The following is a 22,517-nucleotide window of genomic DNA, read 5'->3' as shown; positions in this document are numbered from 1 at the left end:
GGGTTCAATTCAAGTCTGGTCCAGCCCCTGTTACTCCCTTTCTGGAGGCATCTATTGGCTGCACCCGGGGAGCGCTGAGCGCTGATTGGGGCCGGGCCGCTGCCAGTCACAGCAAAGGCTGGCATGAGGACTGTGCGTTGTGAGGAGTGTACAGGACTGACCTACTAACACAGATCCCTCTCCAACGGCGGCGGCGGTGGCAGCCGCAGCGGCACCAGCGGACACATTCGCTCCTTCGCTCGCTGATCTCCAACAGCTGCTCCCCGCGCGCAGGACTGGGGTCAGGGCTTCGCAGCCGCTCACAGCAAGTTCCCTTGTCCCACTCCCCATAGCGCTCGGGAGCAGAACAGAGGCAAACGCTAACGGGTTGCTGGAGGGATACAGCCTTTTTCCTTCTACCAGTGGCGATTATGAAGGTAACGTTGTAGTGGCTTGTAGTCTACTTACTGGATCTGCCTGTGTGCTGCTACCCCCACCTTGTTGTACACACTTCTCTCTCTCTGTGCCTGTAACTATCTCGCTCGCTCCACATAGCTTGATATAGGCGTGTGTGCTCGCTCTCTCTCTTGTGTGTATATATGGAACTTTTGCTAGCCTGTCGTATTGGGACTCGCCACCTTAAGGTGGCCGCTTTGATTGCAGCGCCCTCTCGACAGCACGTAGACTTGGAGCTGCTGCTGTTTGTTTGCTGCTTTGGATACATTGTTGTTGCATAATATGTCTCCTTGTTTGAGGAAAATTGATGTTTTCATAGAGAAAGCGCCAGGGACGTTTGATCTGAGGCGGATCCATCTCACTCTGGGTGGGGAAAGGGTCTGTGTGGAGCAGTGGGGAAGCAGTAGCTTTAAGAATACTGGTTTTTCCTGCTAACAGAAGGACAATTAAATGAATTATAACACGAGAAGGAATTCAGAAAATGCCTGTTTAAAAAAAATTACATAGTATAGATTTAAAAGGAAACATGCCTCAGACCCTTTTTGTCCTCTGTCTATGTAACAAGCCCGAGGCAAGGTTTGTGGGTCTTGTTCTTCCGAACATTGCATAATCACATTGCACTGTGAAATACTGGCAAGCATTTGGGTGGGATGTGTGTGCAGTTGCGTGTGCAATACTTTGGTGATTTTGGTGCAGTTAGGAAATTAGATGATTAAATGCACTCGGTTTTGTACATTTCACACGCAAATAGGGAGTTTTTATGCCGATTGCCAGTGACTGTCGGCGAGTTTATATTTTCACATTGCGCTCAGGGGTGTAGCTTTTATACACGGAAAAGAGTACATGTAGCATTCAGTTCTCTCACATATGTATTATATTAGTTTGGTTTTTTTGCTTCCCCCCCTCACTTTGGTGACTGTTTATCAGACACTGTAAGACCGATCATTTAATAGTTCCTGGAAATGTTGCATTATGTAACCACTGAATTTGCTGGCAGTCAGGGTAGGAAGAGGGAGCTAATTAGGCGATTTTATAATCTCGCTACAAAAAGAAACTAGGACAATCTCAGGCTAAAAAATGTCACTGTAACAGATTTTTTAAAAGTGTGTTTAACAAGGAAAGTAGTCTACTGGTAAGTGGGGAGGTAACTTGTGCTTGCTCAATCTGTGTTATACACCCTCGTAATGAAATGTATGTTAATCTATATTTAGCCCTATCACATTTTAGCATTTGTGGCTTCATGTGCTATTTCGGTCTTTTCTCCAGAGCTGGGCAAATAGACGTTTAAGGCCATTTGGCTGAGTTTTTAACCTCATGTTTTGATAAAACTGTATTTTCAGGAAGGCGTTTCTCCTAGAGGCTAAGCATTTTGCTAGGCATTGGCTTTCATGTATCTTTTTTTTTTTAAAAGAACATTAGAGGGTTTGATACATATTTTAGATCGTGCGAACAGCACTGAAGAATCGAGATAGTCTGTCACCTCCCTTCGTGATCGTTATAAACTCTGACGAAGTAAAAACTCGGGGGAGGGAGTATCCCATTCACATTAAATATTGGTGTTTTTAGAATGGGTTATGAGAAAAGCTGATGTAGGTCAGTATTACGCGTTTTACATGAAACCAGTTTTTTATTATCCTCCGCCAGGGCTGTGGTCACAATAAAGTGCAGACGCAGCTCAGAATGACGGTGATAATTTTCAGTGAGAAAATAAAAACATTTCCCTTGTATGCTAAACAAATAATGGTCCCGATGCTGCATTCCGTGTGGAGCCAGAACTGCCACCGGCTTCAATGGCTAATGCCGGGGATGCAAAATCGGGGGGCAGGGTCTTTACATGCGCGGTTTCTTGAGAAGACTGGGCTCCTTTCTTGGATGAATTAAATAAGTGAGCTAATTAAGAAGATCCGACTCTTGCCAGGTTTTGGGTCCCCACTTTCCAGTGTTTATTGTTGTGGCACATTATTCCCTGCGGGCCACGTGGAATCAATGTCGTTTGTGCATAGGTAGGCGGGTGTGTGTGTGTGGGGGGGGGTGATTTCAGGGCTGTGGGTTTAGTCCATTGGGCGGGAGGTGCTGGTGCAAGTCGGAGGGCCTCCTCCTGACTGCCGGAGAGCAGCAGCAGCAGCCCCTTCCCGGGGTGGCTGTCTTACCAGGGGAGGGGGCTGGCAGGGGCCGCATCACTAGGCGTTGGTTCCTGGGACTGGGGAGGCGGATGGCGCTGCTGCTGCGCCGCATTCCTTTGTTCTGGAGCGGGGGGCGGATGGGAGGCAGCCCCGGGGAGGGCGGGAGGAGGCGAGTGCCTGGGGAGGGCGGCCTGGGCTGAGCACTGGCGCGGAGGGAAGCGGAGTAAATAAGGCAGGCTGAAAACACGGGGTGGTTGTGTACCGCCGGGGAGCGAGCGAGAGAACAGGCTCGGCAGTGGGAGGGATGCGTCTCCAGTCACGTAGTGTGTGTACTCGCTGTTCATTAACGCGGAGCCGAAGGGGGGAGGGAGCCTCGCTCCCTCTCTCTGCGTTGAGAATGGAAATATGTTCAGCAATGCCGCCTGCTCCCACGTTCTCCGCTGCGCCAACCAGAGCGCCCTGCTTCGCCAGCCTTTGTGCCTAGGCTTGGCGGGCGCGCTGGCATCGTGGCATCGCCTCCCCGTGTCTTTGAATTTTATAGACAGACAATTGTAGTGCTGTGGAAATTAGAGACAAGCACACGATAGAGCAGGACTGTGCCCCCCCCCCCACGCCCTCACAGCCCTGTGCCTGCTCATAACAATGAGAACTTCACTTGTTCCAAGCACTACACCTAGTAGCTAATTAACTCTTGCAACAACTTGGGCGGCAGGTCTGAAGTGTATTACGATCCACGGAAGTAGAAACTGAGGCACAGCCATGCAGATATTGTCACTGAAATAGATGTCTGCCCTTCTGGGTTTTGTAGGATTCAAAAAAAGGGAAGGGGGGGCCTGAAGGTTCCCTGGTTTTGTCTTCTGTCTTAAGCCTGGTAGGAACTTTCCCACCTTAAGTGAAGTGATGGTGGTACTGAATCCCTCACTCTTTTCAAGCAAATGTCCATTATGCATTGGTCCTGTTAAATAGAGGTTAACAAAACCAGAATTTTAAATAGTTTCCTTTTCTCTCTCAATAGCAGATCTGAAATATGGAAAACAACAGGGCACTTTCTGTTCAATTCACTGGGCACTGGAGGAGATAGTGGCATACTTTGCAATCTTTTGGGATGTCAGAATTTAAATAGCTCTCCAGTTGCCATAGACTCTTCTAGGATGGGGGGGGGGGAAGAAATATTTATGTTTTTAAAAACAAACAAGGCCTTTTTTTAAAGATGCAAAAATGGCACAGGCCCTTTATTTTTCCTTTGCCAGGTCATTTGAAGTAACTAAGTGACAAAAGCCAGGATCAAAGTCAGTTCTTGGATTTCATTCTCTGCTTAATCCAGGAGATCAAGCTACAGTAAAAATTAGCCAGTTGTGACCACTTATCTCCAAATGCACAATAATTTTGTTTGTGATCACATATATTAGGTAAATGCAATCAAAACCAGGTCACCTGTGATCAGACCTCCAAAGCTGAAATAACCCACTCTGATATCTGATACTAGTTATTGTAGTAACCCACTCTGATATTGTGAGACCTTTAATGAATAATTTATTAAAACACACACAATTTCCCATGTCCTTGATAATGTTCATGTTATCTTTCAGTTGTTGATTGCTGAATTTGACCACCCTCCTCCCCAATGCAACAATCTATTCATTTGGAGTTACTGATAAATGTTATGTTCAAAAATTTCTTGTGATTATTACTTATCCTTGCAGCTTGAATGATCAAATGTAAGCTTCAGGGGGTAGCAGAGTTAGTCTGTACAGGATAAACTTAAAAAACAACAAATGGTCTGGTAGCACTTTATAGACTAACAAAACATGTAGATGGTATCATGAGCTTTGGTCAGCACAGCCTACTTCTCCAGATGACTGGAAAAGTGGGCTGTGCCCACGAAAGCTCATGATAACATCTGCATGTTTTGTTAGTCCATAAAGTGCTATCAGACCATATGTTGTTTTTTAGTTTATCAAATTTAAGTATGTTATCTCCATTTATCTGTATGTAAAATCTATTTTGAATTTACATTGCCCACTCGGTAATTTAATAAACACAAAGCCTACAATAAAATAATGCTAAGAGCATATTATTATCTCCTCAGTCAAAACATTGATTTGAATAAGAATTTGACTGAACAGGGATTGCAGGTTTATTCCAAGACATGATTTAAACCAACAAAATTAAGGAACAATGACTAATGCTCCTTCCTGCTATTGGCACTAGCAGAAACTTCTGTAAAAGTTTTTGCATTATAGATATCTTTAGTTGACTTGTAAGCGTGATACCATTTGCAGCATTATCTGCCTTCACTTTCCATTTTTAGTTATCTTCTATTTTTAACTGGTCTTGTTCTCTAAAGAATTGTTAACTAGCTTTCAAAATATCCAGCTTCCTGGATTTGGTCTCAAAGCTTCATGTTTCTTCTGGAAACATGATTTTCTAAGGAAATGATTAAAAAGGTGTCAAAAAGCTTGCAGCCTTCCCACAAGCAATATGAATGTACACAATCTCTTTACAGCTTAGCTAAACCTACAAAGAAACAATATTTGCCATTCTTTGGCTGAAAATAGTGGACATGCAGATATTGCTTTTGCTGATAATAGCATGAGTGTATAGTCTACAAAATATATTAGTCAGTGTTCTGCTTATTCAAGCACTTATCTTGAAATTTAAAAAAAGATTTCTTTTGCTCATTTTAAGATGACTTACTTTAACAAATGGTTATGCAAACATTTATGCAGTTTGTTTTTCCAGACAGCAACCCTGTTACCATAATTTTGTGAGCTGCAGCTATAACATCACTGTGATGCAATAACTTGAACAATAAAATCCTTTGTTTGAGTCTTACAACACACTGTTAAGCAATGTGTCTGAGTCATGAGCTTAATAGATTCTTCCAGGTGACCTTGCCATGATAATTACAGCCAGTTATGAGCTATAAATGTGCTTAGGATATGTAATAAAAAAGATGCAAATGTATGGCCAAATCCTGTGGTCCCTTCCCAGGCAAAATGTCAATTGATTTCAATGTTTAAAACCTATTTAGTGGAACATTTTCACTGAAATATTTATACTTTTAACTAGTAGTGGTGGGGTGAGCTTGACTGTCAAAAATAAGAACTTGAAGAATGAAGACTTATTGAATTTGATTCGAAATGCGATAGAAAGAATGTCATTCAAAGCTTCTTGTTCTTCTATGTTTCTTTGCTGGTTGTCCAAATTAGCATAATATAGGAATACTGAAATTTTTTGTGAATTCTGGGCTTGGATATGACATAAGAAACTTTCTTTTTGGATGGAAATAAATACCTCCTCCCCCCATCCCCCTTTTTAACACAATAGTTAGTTTTTTCTATGGTGGATATATAGAGAGTATAAAAACAGTGACATTGAGCTGTCTATAGGATAATTATATTATTTGATTATGGAGTAAAATACTGTTATAATAAATCTAAGATCACATTTGTATTTTATAAAACATATTTAGATTCTTCTGTTTTGTGTTTATTGATAATATTTAATATGTATTGTCAAGGAAGCTCCTATTTATCAGAGCATAGGTTCTTTATTGTTTTAACAAGTCTAGGAAGGAGTTTTCACATCCCCATGGTAGTAAATAGAAGATTAAATGGAATGTCTTTTTAAAGCTTTAAAAAACACTGCTTGTCATTCTGTGCTGGAATATTTTCTATTCCCTTGTGTGTATCCTGTTTTAGTTACCATATCTTTCAGGGTTATCATACAGTTTTGACTCAAATTTCTGTTCTTTTGCTGAGTTTATTGATAAGGGGTTTCTGAGAGAATGATCAAACTAGGGATGTCAATGTGTAGACAACTACATGATTAACCAATAAGCCTAGGCTTATCAGTTAATCTTGTCAACTACATGCATTTCCAACCACCCTTCCTTGCTACCTCTTTATCCTGCACAGGCAACATGGGTTGTGGGGGGGAAGAGGGAGCCGGTGCTAGAGGGAGCCATCTTAAAAGCTCGTTCCCCCTAACACCAACTCTGCGGTGCTGCCTGCTCCCTGCCCTCTATGTGCTGCTGCCTCTGGTAGAGGTAGGGTGGCAGGGGAAGCTGCCGCAAAGCAGCCTCTATGTATGGCAACTCTGGGCCCTCCTCAGACAGATGCTGCTTAGGAGCAGTAGCCTCTGTCCGCGGGAGGTCTGAGCTCCCTGCAGACAGAGGCTGCTCTGCATCCAATGGAGACTGCTCTGCACCCTAACACAGAGGCAGCAGTGTGGTATGACAGGCAGCCTGTCTGCACGGGGAGCTGGTTTTTAAACTGGTGCCCATTGTGGACTGGCTCCGCCTGCCACCCGGTGCTGCTGCCTCTGTATCAGGATGCAGAGCAACCTCCGTATGATGTGGAACAGTTTGGGGCTGTTGCCACGAAACAGCCTGTCCGCAGCAGGCCTAGGTTCATTGCACACAAAGGCTGCTATGTGGGATGCGGAGCAGCCTTTGTCCATGGGGAGTTTGGGACCCTCCCATGGATAGGAACTGCTGGTGTGGCAGTGGGCTCCCTGGGAGTGGGTTTGGGACCACACTGGCTGCCAACCCTGCTCCCAGGGATTGTTGAATAGTATCCACTAGGATTTTCATGCGGTTACATGACTATTCAGTTATATGATTTCTAACATGCCTAGATCAAACTCAACCTCCCATTCCGTTTGCATCACAAGGAGTTCAATATAGGCCCCAGTCCTGCAACAGGTTCTATGTCAAGGACCCACCTCCATATATGTATGGAATCCAAACAAAGTCTATGGCTCTGCATGAACACAGTTATCCAGGCTCTTGGATCATCTTGCAGGATTGGGGCCTACATATGTTTCTGTTTCATTTGCAATGTGTGTTAGAAATTATTATAATTGTCTATAAAATATTATCTATTACAATTATGATATTTCACATTTCTTGTGTCAGAAGTATAGGGCTAACTCCTTATCTGGTGTCACTACTATAGTACCACTGCCTTCAATAGAAAAACACTAGTTTATGGAAAGAATATTTGGCTCATATTTTGAATTGATGAAAATACAGTACAATTAATACAGAAGAATGTTATTTGTTTTATGTACAATTGAAACAATATTCCATGATTATTTTTGTCTTATCACCTTTGATTGAAGAGAAGATAATAAAACAAAAGAATATTTCCAGTGTTCAAAGTTAGCTGGGCTGTGATTATGTCACTGAAGCCTTAAATATGAAAATAGTATAATCTAAAATGTTTACTATGAAACAGCTAATGACCTAAGGATACTCTTACTCTTGTATTTTCCAGTTTACTCCAGCAGGCACAGCGGGGGATGGGTGCGTGTCCCCCATCTGAGGCAGGTCCGGGTTTCATTTGATAAAAAATTAATTGAGTTAAGGACTTGCGCAATGCTGCATAAATCTTCTAGTGTTCTATAATGCTCTTTACCACTGTGGTAACTGCATGGGTCCACTGATCCACAAACCTGCATTGGTGCTGACATTCTGGATCCAGTCAAGCCAGTGGCAAAACTCCCACTGGTCCTGAGTGGGACCAGATCGAAAATAAATGAGATTATTTAGAATACCTTTAGTAGGGTTTGGCTCAGACCACAGAGGCCAGATTCTTAGCTGGGGTAAAGTGTTTTGAAGATAGAAAGTACTACGTATAATCAATTTTTTGGAAGTTTTTAGTGCAAAATGGTTATTGGGTTAAATGCCTGTAAATGCCAGTGTTTCTGGTTTGTGAGAGGATGTTAAATAATTAAGGTGTCCTGTGACAGGATGCTATGTGATATGTGATAGCATATCTAACGACAACTATGCAAAACATTGAAAATAGTAGTTTGCAAACTAAATACATACACTTAAATTTAGTCTGCCTGCTAGGCTGGTTGTTTTAGCAAATTGTTTATCTTAAACTTGACAGTGTTTATTTAACTAAGTGCTGAGAAGTCACAGTGACAGAATACAAGGTTCTCACTTTAGAAATATTAGAAATGAATATTTTGCAGTTGCCTTGTTCTTGGGGAGGAATCTTGAGATTTGTAGACATTTTGGCTTTAGAAAATTGTAGTGTGATTCAGAATAAGGCTAGAGACTGTATTTCGTTTAGTCTAGTGCAATCATCACCAGAATATTAGGGGGATAGTATTACCAAAACTGCCAGCATGACGCAGTTTTTCCCAGTCATCCAATTTGAGTCCTCCCACCCCCCAAAAAAATTATGGAATGGCAGCTGGGCCAAGATTGAGTGAGAGGAATTTGACGGGGAATAGTTTTGGGGCCTGCCACCAATAGCTTGGAGGGTGATTTGCCCATCCCAGCAGGGCCCACATCCTGTCTCTGCTGCTGGTAGCATCACACTGGGCCTAAGCCACCCACCCGGCCAAGATCCCTAAGATTTTGCTACAATTCCTCTCTGTGGCCCTGAATATCACCTATATTAAAACAACACTGTACAGCAATGTACAAAACATTTTGAAGAATTTAATCATAGATATAATGCAAATTATTTTTTGATAAATATCAAAATATTCTTTGCTAAGGAACATACATCTTGTGTAATAAAACAATACGGGTCATATTATGGTTTTGGAAACAACATATGTATGTGAGAACCACGGGTGTATTTTCCAACACCAAATTGATCTATGTGATTGTATTAGAAGGAACAAAGGGAGTCAAAATGTTGACCCAGTCCTGTAACTCTCTTGCTCCCATGAGTATATTATATGAACATGCATGTGAGTAAAGCTGCGTGATCAGGGCTTTTTTTATAGTATCTTGAGACTATTTGAGTGCTTCAATATTTTAAAATCCATGGGATAAATGAATATCGCATGGCTTCTGTGTACATCGTTTCTTGTTTCATTAGCATGAATTTTAGAGAACAGTCATACCAGCTCTTGAATCTGTTGGTTGGACTGTGCTCCTATTGAAGTCAGTGGTAAAATTGCAATGGAGCAGGATTGGGTCTGTAATTAAGTTAATAAGGTTGAGTGCTATTACATTGTTGTATTGGCACTCAATGCCATTAACGTCAACCAACCCTATAAATAATTAAATAAATAAAAACCTTCAGCAGTGACTAATGTACAGCAGCATTAAATGTTGGTTTTAGAATATTTTATGAGGGAGTGATAAAGTAATTGCAAAATTAATCATAAGGGAAAATACTGGAATTTGAAATGTAGTCAGAGGAATCATTACAGTTCATTAGTTTATGTGTAAATACTCATGTTTTCCAGTAGAATTATAAAATCCAATTGAAGTGAAATGGTTGTTTTTATTGAAGGCATTTTGCCATTATGATCAGATGGAATTTAATTTGTTTACAGATTTTGTATTGGGCTGATCCACAAGGACTAACAGACAAGGGAGGTTAGTTCTCTGTATAACTGCAGTTTTTATTAAAACGATACTAATGATCAAGGAAGACACTGATAAAACAAATCACTTGTTGGTGTTTTAATGATTTACCAAAAGCATAGTGTTAGAGCTTTTGACATAGGTGGCAATTATATAAAATTGATCTAAAAATCTGGGGCCAAATTTAGGTTTTGTGCACTTCTCACACATGAATAGAGAAAAGAAGCACATATTGTACATGAATCCATGCTAATATAAATATGTTCATAACAGTTGTTTTGAATTAGATTAGCCATGGATTCATGTACAATCCCTCTCTCATTTAATTTATTCATGCCAAGGGCAGCAATAATATGCACAAGATGGAGCTTGGCCAAAATGGGAGGTATGTTATGTTTGCCTCCTTGGAATGCCCCAATCTGCAGAAGTCATGTGGAGCATGAACTCTACAGTAACCATCCTGGCTGAATATTTTTTGCTTAAGTGCAACCTGAGGCCTGAATATTGCCCTCCGAAACTACATATGAAATTGAAAACACTGCAGTCGCAGTAACTTAGAGATGCTGGTTGTGAACAAATGAATTCTGAGTATTCAGATGAGTTTGTAACAATTCTGATCCTACCAATTATCTCTATTTTATTACTATTAATATTATTTTATTTCTATTGTTTCTAATTATATGTATTATGGTAGCGCTCTAAAGCTTCATTCAGGATGGACTACGGTCTCATACTGAATGCTGTACAAAAACATAGGGTATGTCTAAACTACCTTTTTTTTCGAAAGAGGATATGCAAAATCCACGGGAGTTTGCATATCTTCTTCCGATCACTTTTTTGAAAGCGAGTTTTTCGAAAGTGAAAGTAGTCTGGATGTGGTTTTTTCGGGGGAAAAAACCCTTTTTCAAAAAAAACCGCTCTTCCTTAAAAAAAGGAAGTTTACATGGTTTTTTGAAAAAGGGGTTTTTTTTTCTGGGAAAAAAAAGTGCCCAGACTACTTTCACTTTCAAAAGACTCACTTTAGAAAAAGTGATTTGCATATCCTCTTTCGAAAAAAACCATAGTTTAGACGTACCCATAAAGACATGGTCCTTGCCTTTGAAACGCAATCTAACTGAAAGACAAAACACCATGCTCCCACAATAGGAAATATAAGGGAGGGAAGATGAGAATAATAGTAAGTAATAAGATCATGTTTTTACTTAAGATGGCTTTATCTATAGCCTGATGGTTTCAAATAATGTACAAATAACTAATTATTGATAAAGTCCTACTCTTCCGTATTTCAGTGGTTAATAACTTTAAGTAGACTTTGAAGTTCCAGCCTGTATCACACAGCACATAAATGTATAGAATACAGGCTTATATGTATATAAGTATCTCCTTCTCTAGGGGTGTCTGTGTCTGATATCTGCTTTTGATTTCAGTTATCTACTACATTTTATATTTTCCTCAATTTTTTTGAATCATTCATGTCTGATTCAACTCCCACAGAAGGTCCATTTGCTTCAGAAAGAGTTGGACAGTGTCTTAAAAAATAAATACATAACTTCTGATAACCATATGTTTTTATTCATACTCAGGGAGGGGCCAACAGCCTTGCTGGGCCCCTGGGCAAGGTGTGGGGGCCCTAGCTCCGTGCTCTCGGAAGAAGCAGGGTCTTGGGCAGGGTCTAGAGACAACCAGCCCTCAGCGCCGCTCGGAGAGCGCTGTGCTCCCACGCTCTAGCACTGCCCAGAGCACACTGCGCGGTGCTCCAGTGGTGGCCAGGAGTCTCGGGCCCACTGCCCCCTCTTCCGCCTTGCACCCCCAGCAAGCCTTCTGATTAGGGATGTAGTAGTGTAATCAATTAGCTGATTGACCGATAAGCAAAAGCTTATAGGTTAATGCCATAGGCTACATGCATTTCCCTCCACCCCCCTGCCAGTAAATTTTTTTGGCAGGCTGGACAGCAACCTGGCTCAGTCCTGGCTTGTGATGGATCCGGGACATATCCCTGCTGCAGCTCTGCATTTAAAGTGTATTAGGAATTGGGCGGGCAGGCAGGCAGGCAGCTTGGCTCAGTTCCTGCACCCTAGACAGGGGCCTCTGCCATGCTGCACAACTGCCTCTTTTTCAGATGCAGCAGCACAGGGTGACAGGCAGCCAGTCTGCAAGGGGAGCTGGTTTTTAAACCGGCTTTCCTGGTGGACCAGCTCTTGCCTGGCACCCTGTACTGCTGTTTCTGATACAGAGTCAGCAGTGCAGAGTGACAAGGGGCTTCTTGGGAATAAGGTGGAAGTGGACTGACTGCTGGGCCTGCCCCCGGGGACTATAGTCGACTAACCAATAAGAATTCATGGGGTTATTTGACTATTCAGTTAACCGATGTTTAACATCCCTGCTTCTGATACTTGATAGAAAAGGTGTACGATTTCACATTGTGTACTTTAGGAAGAGGATACATTTCCTTACAGGAAAGCCAAATGTTATTTAATTACTTGAATACATATAATGATTGCCAGGGTACATAATGTACGAAGATAGTTACTGGTCAATATTTTTTTGATCCAGTAATATCAATGCTATAGAATAATGTAAGTGTAACATGTGAATTTTATTTTACATGACATTAAAGTCAATGGATGAAAATTCTGGAAATGACTTCAATTTGCAATTGACGAGATTGATTGTGTGTTTTGTTGCTGTAACACAACATTATGTGAGGAGTTTAAGCATTTTACAGAATTGCATGTATTCTGTCTCATTTAAAGAAAATGCACATTAAAATCTATATGTTCAACAATGAATTTTTAAATAGTATTATAATGCATTCCGTTAAACCAGTACTAAAATATAGCGTTGTAAGAAGCAGAATGACTGTAATGATATACTTCAGCAAAACAAACAGTGGATTTTATATGAAGTGTGGCCTTGTGGTAGAGATTTTCTTTCTTTAAAGGCCTGATGAAAAGCATGTCTAACTTAATGGAATGACTCCCATTTACTTCACCATGGGCTGTAGATCAGGCTAAATGTGTAGTTGTTTGTATATTAGTTACATTTCTCCTTTGTGAGTACTGCTGTTGCTGTAAATACTTAATGTTGTCTGTGAAGTGCTTAGCTCTTGACTTCATTTTCCATTAAGGTTGAATTATCAATGACAAATAGTTATAAGACAGTAATTAACCATGGATTTTAGGAAAGTCTGCTTAGTTGTTCTTCTAAATGTGTTAATTTTTCATGACAGAGAAGTTGGCATGGTTTGATGGAACAGAACTCAGCTTCAAACCCAGGTCTTTATGATCTTTGATTAATTGTTATTACATCACTCACTCCACTTTGCCTTCTGGAAAAGACAAGAAAAACTGGCAGAATACAATTCATTTATTCTTTGTAACTTTCCCAGCTGATAAAGTTAAAATTAGTTTCATTAGTCATGGTAAAAACACACCCAATAAATAGTGACATTAAGCTAAAGTCACTGATTTCTTTCTTTTATATAGGCAGTATACAGAGTCATTTCTATGTGGATAGTCAGTTGTGTAAAAGCAGCTGTCCCTGATAAAACAAATTTAGCAGGACATGACTAACTATGGAAAATTTGGAGTGGGGAAACCATGTCTAGGACAAAAAAGAAATTTTGTTATGAGAACAAAATATTTTTGTATTGATATGAATGAAATGCCAGCTTAAATGCTAAGTCAAATTTTAATGACAAAATGTCCAGAGATAAAGGTTAAGCTATTTTTCTGTAGTTGATAGTACCATTTCAAATTTAAACTTCTAATTGCAGCAGTCATGCATCTTTAAATGTTACTAAATTACATTGTGGTATAACAAAAACATTTTTCAAATGAGAACAATGTTAGTAAATGTTGTTATCCAATTGTAATTTTACAATTTACTCAATAGTTGTTTTAGGGATAAGAGATCAATTGTATTCAATATAAGTTTTTCTTTATTAGTGATTTTTAAAAAAAGAATGACATATTTGTCAGAATTATATAATTTATGCTTAAACTCAAATTATATTGATGTGGCCAGAGAAAAAGGGTTCTTAAAAGTCATGTGATCTCTACACTAAATGTAAAAAATATGTTTTAAAAGTTAATTATTTTAATGTAATGTTAATGTCCTGCTGAAATGTGTTATATCATTTTTAAGGCAATGAAAAAAGCGTTCTAACTTCTTTAAATCAGTCTGGGTTATTTTTAAATTTGTAATGGACCCAAATGTGTAACATTTCTTAATCACACACTACAGTTGCTTTGCAAGAGATGTATTTCTTTGGAGGGATAAGATACTTTCCAGTGCTGCTAATCAACATGTCTAGTCATCTGTTATTGTAGAAGCTTAAGTTAGTCGGCATTGTAATGGAAAGTTCTATGACAATATTATTGTCAAATCAAAAACAATTGTTATTTTTGTTGCTTTTCTTTGGATCATATTATACTTGTTTTGAAAACGGGAATCATCATCTTTAATTTTTTTTAATTACATAGGGGAAGGAGAAGCTGCTAGCTAGTTACATAAAGTGAACTGGATCATTTAAAGTGTTGAGCATATTTGGTATTTTAGTGGGTTTAATGAATCAGTCATTATTCTAAAGTATGTATTTTGAAAGTAACATTTTGAAGCAAAAATCAGCAATAAGAAAATAATAATTGGTGCTTTTTATTTATTACAGGTTACTTAGAAAGTTCCCATTGCACCTCTCAGGAAGTAAATTGGATCTGAACATTCTTCTGTTTGATAATATGAAACAAAAGGAATAATGCATATGGATTTAAAATTACTGTATTTATTAGGTTGTTATGGTTTGAGAAGCACTGGGAAAATAACTCACTCTGTTACTCATCATAGATCTACTAAAAATTATTTCTGATGCAGCTGAGAAAAATGCAGACCATTAAAAAGGAACAGGCACCCGTTGATACAAGTAGCAATGTGGAGAAAATCATGGTACTTAATTCCACTTTAACAGAAGTGTCTGAAGACTTGACTACAAATGAAGACATAATACTTAATGAAGGAAATAGTGGAAAAAACAAATCTTCATCCTGTCGTAGAAAGCGGGAATTCATTCCAGATGAAAAGAAAGATGCTATGTATTGGGAAAAAAGACGAAAAAATAATGAAGCTGCCAAAAGGTCTCGTGAAAAACGACGACTGAATGACCTTGTCTTAGAGAACAAACTAATTGCATTAGGAGAAGAGAATGCCACCTTAAAGGCTGAGCTGCTTTCATTGAAACTAAAGTTTGGTTTAATTAGCTCTGCAGCATATGCCCAAGAGATACAGAAGCTCAGTAATTCAACAGCTATGTATTTCCAGGACTATCAAACTTCCAAATCAAATATTAATTCATTTGTGGATGAACATGAGCCATCTGTGGTGGGCAGTAGTTGTATTTCTGTCATCAAACACTCTCCACAAAGCTCTTTGTCTGATGTGTCTGAAGTATCCTCAGTAGAGCGTACTCAAGCAAGTCCTATACAGAACAATTGCAGAAGTCCAGAAAATAAGTTTCAAGTTATAAAGCAGGAGCCTATGGAATTGGAGAACTTTGCAAGAGAGTCAAGAGATGACAGAGGCTCCTATCCAGCATCCATATTTCCAAACTACATGGTAAGAAACTTTAATGGGTACTCACATTCCCCTCCTCTGCTACAAGTGAATAGGTCATCCAGCAATTCTCCAAGAACTTCAGAAACTGATGATGTCGTTGTAGGAAAATCATCCGATGGAGAAGATGAACAGCAGGTCCCTAAAGGTCCAATTCATTCCCCAGTTGAACTTAAAAATGTTCACGCAACAGTGAAAGTTCCAGAGGTGAACTCTTCTGCACTGCCTCATAAGCTTCGAATTAAGGCCAAAGCCATGCAAATCAAAGTGGAAGCGATGGAAAATGACTATGATGCCACACAGAAACTGTCATCACCAATTGACATGACATCTAAAAGACATTTTGAGCTTGAAAAGCACAATGCGCAAAATTTGGAGCATTCTTCTCACACTCCTTTCTCTGTTCAAGTGACTAATATCCAAGACTGGTCTCTCAAACCAGAACACTGGCACCCAAAGGAACTCAATGTACAAATTCAGAGTGGTTGCAAAACTGGAGTTATTGAAATTAAAGACAATGTCTATAAAGTATCTGAGTCAGAGAACTTGTATTTGAAGCAGGGCATAGCAAACTTATCTGCAGAGGTTGCTTCGCTTAAAAGACTTATAAGTACACAACAAATCTCTGCTTCAGACTCTGGTTAAATTACTACTGAATAACGCTTATTGTTTTAAAGGCTGTCATTTGCAGTAGATCGATACGTTTTGTGTTACGCTGAATTTTCACTGGACTTGTGATGTCATTTCACTGTAATGTTCACATAATGTCTGATTGATGGTGTCTTTTTGTGCACAAATTATTATGAAGACTAGGTTGTGTTATGATCACTATGCCTTGTGTATAGACAAGTAGCCTGTATGAGGGCTGTATATAGTGAATCTTTTTTTTTCTTGTTGTTGTTCTATTATAAAGTGTGCAAGTTACCAGTTACAATAAAATATTGGTGACAAACACAGAACATCTACTCTAAATCAATTGATTGTGATAAACATGTAAATATTCTGTTAATGATCAAATAAGAAGTCTTCCAAAACATATTTTAATTTACTTCAGTCAGGTTTACAGCCTAACTAAACCAAATTGAAATGTATATACATGCATGGAAAAAATCCTAGGTCTTTCTTTTTTTTTTCTTAAGGCTCTTTTATAAGGTGAACCGAAATTGGCATCAAGTACTAAAAAGTTAAAGATTGAACTTTCTTCCGTTATTTATTACAGTAGATATACCAAAATAATATCAAAAACATTTTTCTATTACTGTCCCAAATGTAATTGTTTCTGTCTCAATGTGTACTAAAAAGCCAGATATTGAGACATTTATTTTGAATAGCTTGAGTCTCCATATGAAATTAAGGTTATGGATCTTTGTAATTTGCAGAACCATGAAACTGGCATAATAGGTAAATCCTTCTGCAGTCCTTCTGCCCTTAATCAATGTTCCAGGCCTGAAATACAGTGGATTTGCATAATTTCTACTGGGTCGGTGTGGGGTAGGCTATCTACAAACAGACCATACAAAAGGATTCTGCATCTCCTGGATGTAGTAGTTCTATCCATAGCAGTATGGTGGAGAATTATGGCTTTGGTTAGTGACATTCATAGGTGAAAAACCCTTACAAAGCAGACTAGGGTATCACCAGTGGAATTGCTGGGTCCCAGCTGACACTTGGGTTCACATTTCAAGGCCAAATACAGTCAAAAGAATGAAATAAGGTTTATAAGAGATTCCCAGAAATGGTTAGCTCTAGATCTGGATGGAAATGGGTGAGGTGGAGTTCTAGAACAATTTTTTGATTGTTTGTTTAAAAATTGTCGGTTGAAATTTTCTGACCAGCTTTAGTGAGATGACAACAAATGCCCCTGTTTGCTGCATAAAGGGTGCGTCTAGACTGGCAAAAACTTGCCAGCTGTCTACACAGGCCGCTTTAATTTGCGCAAGAGCACTGACTTTGTAATGTACAAAATCAGTGCTTCTTGCACACTTTCACGCTCCCGCTTGGGAAAAAGCCCTCTTGCACAAGAATACTTGTGCAAGAGGGCCAGTGTAGACAGGGAAGAATTGTTTTGCACAAAAAAGCCCCGATGGTTAAAATGGCGATTGGGGCTTTCTTGCGCAAAATCTCGTCTAGACTGGCCACGGATGCTTTTGCGCAAAAGCACTTTTTGCGCAAAAGCATCTGTGCCAATCTAAACACGCTTTTGCAGAAATACTTTTAATGGAAAAAGTTAAAAGTATTGCCGCAAAATCATGCCAGTCTAGACACAGCCCAAGAGTCTGGGTGAAATAAAGACAAAATACAGAGACTCAAACCTTGATCTTTGCATAGGCGCAACAAGTATTTCATGCTGTTTGGCTGGGCTAGAGGCAGTACTTTTTCTGCCATTAGGGTATGAAGACTTCATGCTAAATCATACTATCATTTTGGCTAGACAGAGTCTCACATTTTTAAACATTAAATAGCTTTTAAAGTATCATTTGAATTTGGCGGGGTTCTTTTTCTAAACGATTTGCCATCATTTAAAAAAGTATGAATAAACACAGCATGGTTTTCTAGTGAAAATCACGATTAATTGCCATGATCCACAGTGAGCCCTTTTTTAAGTGAGCATTGAGTTAAAATAAGTGGAGTCAGTAATATTAATGTCATACTTCACTAAGAATGATAGGCAGATTTAAATTAGTTGGAGGTCAGGGAAATATTGGCTGAAAAAGAAAGCCCGAAGCAACTTTTTATAGATGTGGACCCTGGATGAATTTCTGTGCCCAGCTAAAGTCAATGTCAGCACTCTCACTGACTGTAGTGGACCCAGGGTTTCACATTCTGTCTTTTCTGTGGCTGATGATGGACCATAGTTGTGTCCTACATGGGCTTTGACATGAGAGCAAACGGAGATTTTCCACATTTCTTTGCATCTACAAAGCCTGATAATTGCTGAATTGAAGCCATAGTATTCAGAGCTACTCAGAAGTACACCATTTTCTTCAGTCACCCATTGCTCTTATTTCATTTCCTAATAATTCAATATACACTATAGTTAGGATTTGTGTACCCTTGGCAAGTAAGAGAGGGAACATACTTCAACTTTCTGAAAATGAGTCCAGAATTATCACATATAACTAAAGGAACTGCAAGTGCCTGAACAGGATTGGAAACACTAGAAGATGATTGCTCTTAGCTGTTTGCTTGAAAAACATCTTCTGTGAGAAACCACAGAATACTTTAAATACTTTAGATATTATTTATCTCCTCAAATGTAATAAAATGTGTTCAAGGGAATGATTTAAAAGTTTGAGTATTGACATCTGTGTAAGCTGACTTACATCTTTAGCTAGTCATCTGTTTGGCTATTACAGTTAAAGTTGTCTTTTGTAATACATGAATACTGCCCTTCTTTCTAGATGGTTACATTTTTACACTATTTTGTATGCCTTTACAGGTTGAACCTCTCTGGTCTGGCAACATCCAGGCATAATTTTAGTTAGCCAGATGTCCACTTACAATGGATGTGGCCAAGTTTCCTGTGGTCCCATAAAGTTTGTTTATAGCCACTAGTCCTGGTTCTCAGAAGACATTTAGGGGTAAATTAGAGCTAAATTAACAGCACAGAACACTAAGAGCCCAGTATGCAGTGGAAGCATTGGTAATGATCTAGACAATATTGACCTCCCGTGGTCTGGCAAATTCTCTCGTTTGTCAGCAGTCATGTCTCTAGGGTGCAGGACTAGAGGTTCAACCTGTACTTTGTGCAAATACTGTCTGATAGTAATGATTATTGAGGAATCTCATTGGAAATCAACCGTAGCACCTGGGCTTAGCAACAAAATCTTGTGTTATATGTACTTTCCCATGCATCATAACTTTTGGCTTCCTTTAAAAGAGAAAAATAACATGTTGTTTGCTAAAATCTATGTACCAGCCCAGTGTATAGGCCCAGTCTGTAGGCATTATCTGATCAGCTCTGAAGGCAATGATAGATTTTTTTTGGTAATATGAATAGTTTTGTGCATCTCATGTAACATTATGAGAGACAGGGGGAGAAGTGGTGTGCACATAGAGCTAGGTTCTCAATTCTGTCCCTTTTGCACCAGAATATGGCCAGAATTGGCCAAATGAGAACTCTCAGCTGATGTAAAGCATAGCTAATTTCTATACCAACTTCCCTCCTCCATCAAAGGAGTATGTCAGGAGAAAAAAGGGGTTAATTTCTACAGGAGAAAGGCAGAGTGAAACTGCTCCCATACAGCAATTTGCAGCTGGCATATGGTCCCTTATGTCAGAGCTGGGAATGTTTGAGAATCAGGGAGTGCCTGACAGCCTTAATCCTACACTCCCTTTCTTGCACTGAATGCACAGACGAAAATCTGACCCACATTGAGAGTTGCAATGGCTGGTCCATTAATCCTCATGTTGGGGGTCTGAGGTCTTGTTTCTGCATGAACACCCTTAACTAAAAACAGAGCAAATCCTTGTATGGATGCCCTTATTTTGGTTTGAATGGCTTATTCCTCTTCCAAGTCAACTTAAACTAAACTGAATATCTTGGTTTAAACGGAAATAAGTGTCCCACACAGTCTCTTACACTAGTTTAATTATATTAATTTTAAAATCACACCTTTAGTTGAAACTGTGCAATCCTGTGAATAGACAAGCCCTGAGTTTGGTTTTAAGCTTAGGCTCATAGCCAAGACAATGTAAGAAGGAAGACTGCTGTGTAGTGACTTCTTTGAACAATTCAAAGAGCAATAGTAATGAATGCTGAAGATGGATCCCTTCTCAGATAAAGAGGAAGAAGGTAACTTTGAGGACAAGTTTGTTAAGGACTAAATGGATTGTTCCAATGTGCACAAAGCACTTTCAAAAACTGACTAATTTTAAAAAACCAAGAATGAATATTGTTATCTATGACCACATTTTATTGCTGGGCAAATAGCTCAGCCATGTAGTATTAGGAATTTGTGTAGCAATACAAAGGAATTACAGTTTTGTATCCTAAGGTCCTGACAACAGTGGAATTCATTACAGTTACATGCATATTTACCTATAGAAATCTTAGTTCTGCAACTTTTTATTTAAGTTTGCTTTTCAGTAATAGTATTACTGCAAGATTTAAAACCCAATTTCCTTGGCATACATTGAACTGAAACACCATCATACCTACCATTTATGGTACATGTGTTGGGATGACCAGCGCTAAGCTTTTGAGTTGCAACTGAACACGACCACTGAAGAAACAAGATTTATTGATGTATAGTGGCATTTGAAACTTGTAAGTGGAAATATATGCAGATGCAATAATAATGACTAACACAGGACATACATATAAATGATTATATATAGACCTATTGAAACCTCTTATTGAGGGGTGTGGGCATGTGAAGGCTTACACTGTTATTCTATCAGGATATATTGCATGAACAACACAGCATTGTGTGCTCTTGAACACTATCAAATCCAGTGGAAAATAGTTGCATCATAGAAGTTGATGCAAAGCCTTATTGTGGTTCAACTGACAAACTAATATCTTAGAATAACTGAAAATACCATAGAAAATGGTTTGTATAGCATTCTTTAAAATAAGAAAATTCACATTTGAAAATTAGAAACGTAATAGAATTATCAACAAAAGAATCCTTTAAATTGTTGCTTAGAAATTGCCACACCAGAAAAGACAATCAAGTCCAGTCTCTGATAGTTGCGAATACCACATGCTTCAGAGGAAGCTACAAGAAATCCTGACGAAGATAATTGTGGAATACCTACAGAAGGTAAGTTTCTTTTGACCCCCTCAGCTAGTGGTTGACTGATGCCCTGAAACAGCAGTACTCATTAGCCGTATACAAATTGGAATCCTCAGACCTTTTGGCCTCAATGAGGGTTAGGTATTCCACTGGTTAATTATATACTATGTAACTATGTAGTTTCTTTTATTAGTTTTAAACTTGCTGCCTTTCAGTGTAGTTAAATATCTCATTGCTCTTGAATTAATGAAGAATATCTGATGTATCTTTATCATTTATTATTTTAGGTTTCTATCATGTCCCCTTTTACTTGTCTTCTGTGAAAATTAGTGAGTCCACAGATGGTGGTCTTAAAGGCACAGCATGCATCCTTCACTGACCTTAATCTGAATATAAATTTACAGTAGTACCTTAGCCTTATCAGTCTTTTTTTTTTAAAGTGACCATTACTTTTCAAAATACTTCAAATCATTTCTATTTCATGATTCAGTAACATGCTTTTGAAAATAGAAAACATCCCATGAACTGAAAGTGTGGCCTGCAAGACATTTTGTTTACCATTGCCCATGCTCATGGTTGCTGGATTCCAATATTTTCCATCCACATAGGTTTTATCTTTCTAGTATTACTAAAGTGACATGCACATAAAACAGGGTCACATGAAGTGATGTATGTGCTGATTATCCACAACATAGCCTACAAGAATCATGCGCTCCCTCTGCATGCAATTAAAGGCTGCTGCAGTTCATTTGGCACATCCTACAGATTCTAGGTACACAAGGGCAGTTAGCAAAATCCTATCCCAGGAGACCACCTTGGTTCTGACAATCTTGTGGCCCCCTGAGCTGGAGGAGGGCCACTCATGCAGCCCATTCACTAACTTGGGCTGTCCATTGCTGATCTCAGAGAACACTGTTAAAGCATGGTTTTTATTAACTCCATCTTGTTTTTAAAAATATTTTTACAGTTTTACAGTGTTTTGGTAACCACATGAATACAACATAACTTTCAGGATGGATTGCAAAAGAGTAAATTACACGTATTCGAGTACAGAATGCCCAGTCCAAAGATGAAAATACTAGGCCAGATCCTGGACTCCATACTCAGTGCCACATTCTGCTGCCCTCACTCAGTGTGTAGAATAAGGAATTTTATCAGTCATAGTAAGAATAGCAGAATCTGGTCCTCATTGACTCAGTCCTTACTCAGGCAAACTTCCACTGTCTCCTCTGACACCAAATTTACACCAGACTAACTACATTAACT

At 39.1% G+C, this 22,517-nt stretch overlaps 1 protein-coding gene across 1 annotated transcript; it reads left to right on the top strand.

Annotated features, from left to right (window-relative positions):
- The first annotated feature begins 154 nt into the window (after positions 1 to 154).
- Positions 155 to 16,469, top strand: NFIL3 (nuclear factor, interleukin 3 regulated). Its single transcript, XM_006131880.5, has 2 exons — positions 155 to 416; positions 14,573 to 16,469. Exon 2 carries the CDS (start codon positions 14,770 to 14,772, stop codon positions 16,153 to 16,155), a length of 1,386 nt encoding a protein of 461 aa, XP_006131942.1. The 5' UTR covers positions 155 to 416; positions 14,573 to 14,769; the 3' UTR covers positions 16,156 to 16,469.
- The last annotated feature ends 6,048 nt before the right edge of the window (positions 16,470 to 22,517 follow it).

This window comes from Pelodiscus sinensis, chromosome 6, assembly GCF_052426305.1.
Source record: "Pelodiscus sinensis isolate ZL-2025 chromosome 6, ASM5242630v1, whole genome shotgun sequence".
NCBI lineage: Eukaryota > Metazoa > Chordata > Testudines > Trionychidae > Pelodiscus > Pelodiscus sinensis.
The sequence above is the reverse complement of the archived record's forward strand: the minus strand, read 5'-3'. Positions and strand labels throughout refer to the sequence as shown.

Coding starts and splice junctions, on each gene's coding strand:
- NFIL3 (XM_006131880.5), top strand. CDS start 14,770: ATGCAGCTGAGAAAAATGCAGACCATTAAAAAGGAACAGGCACCCGTT.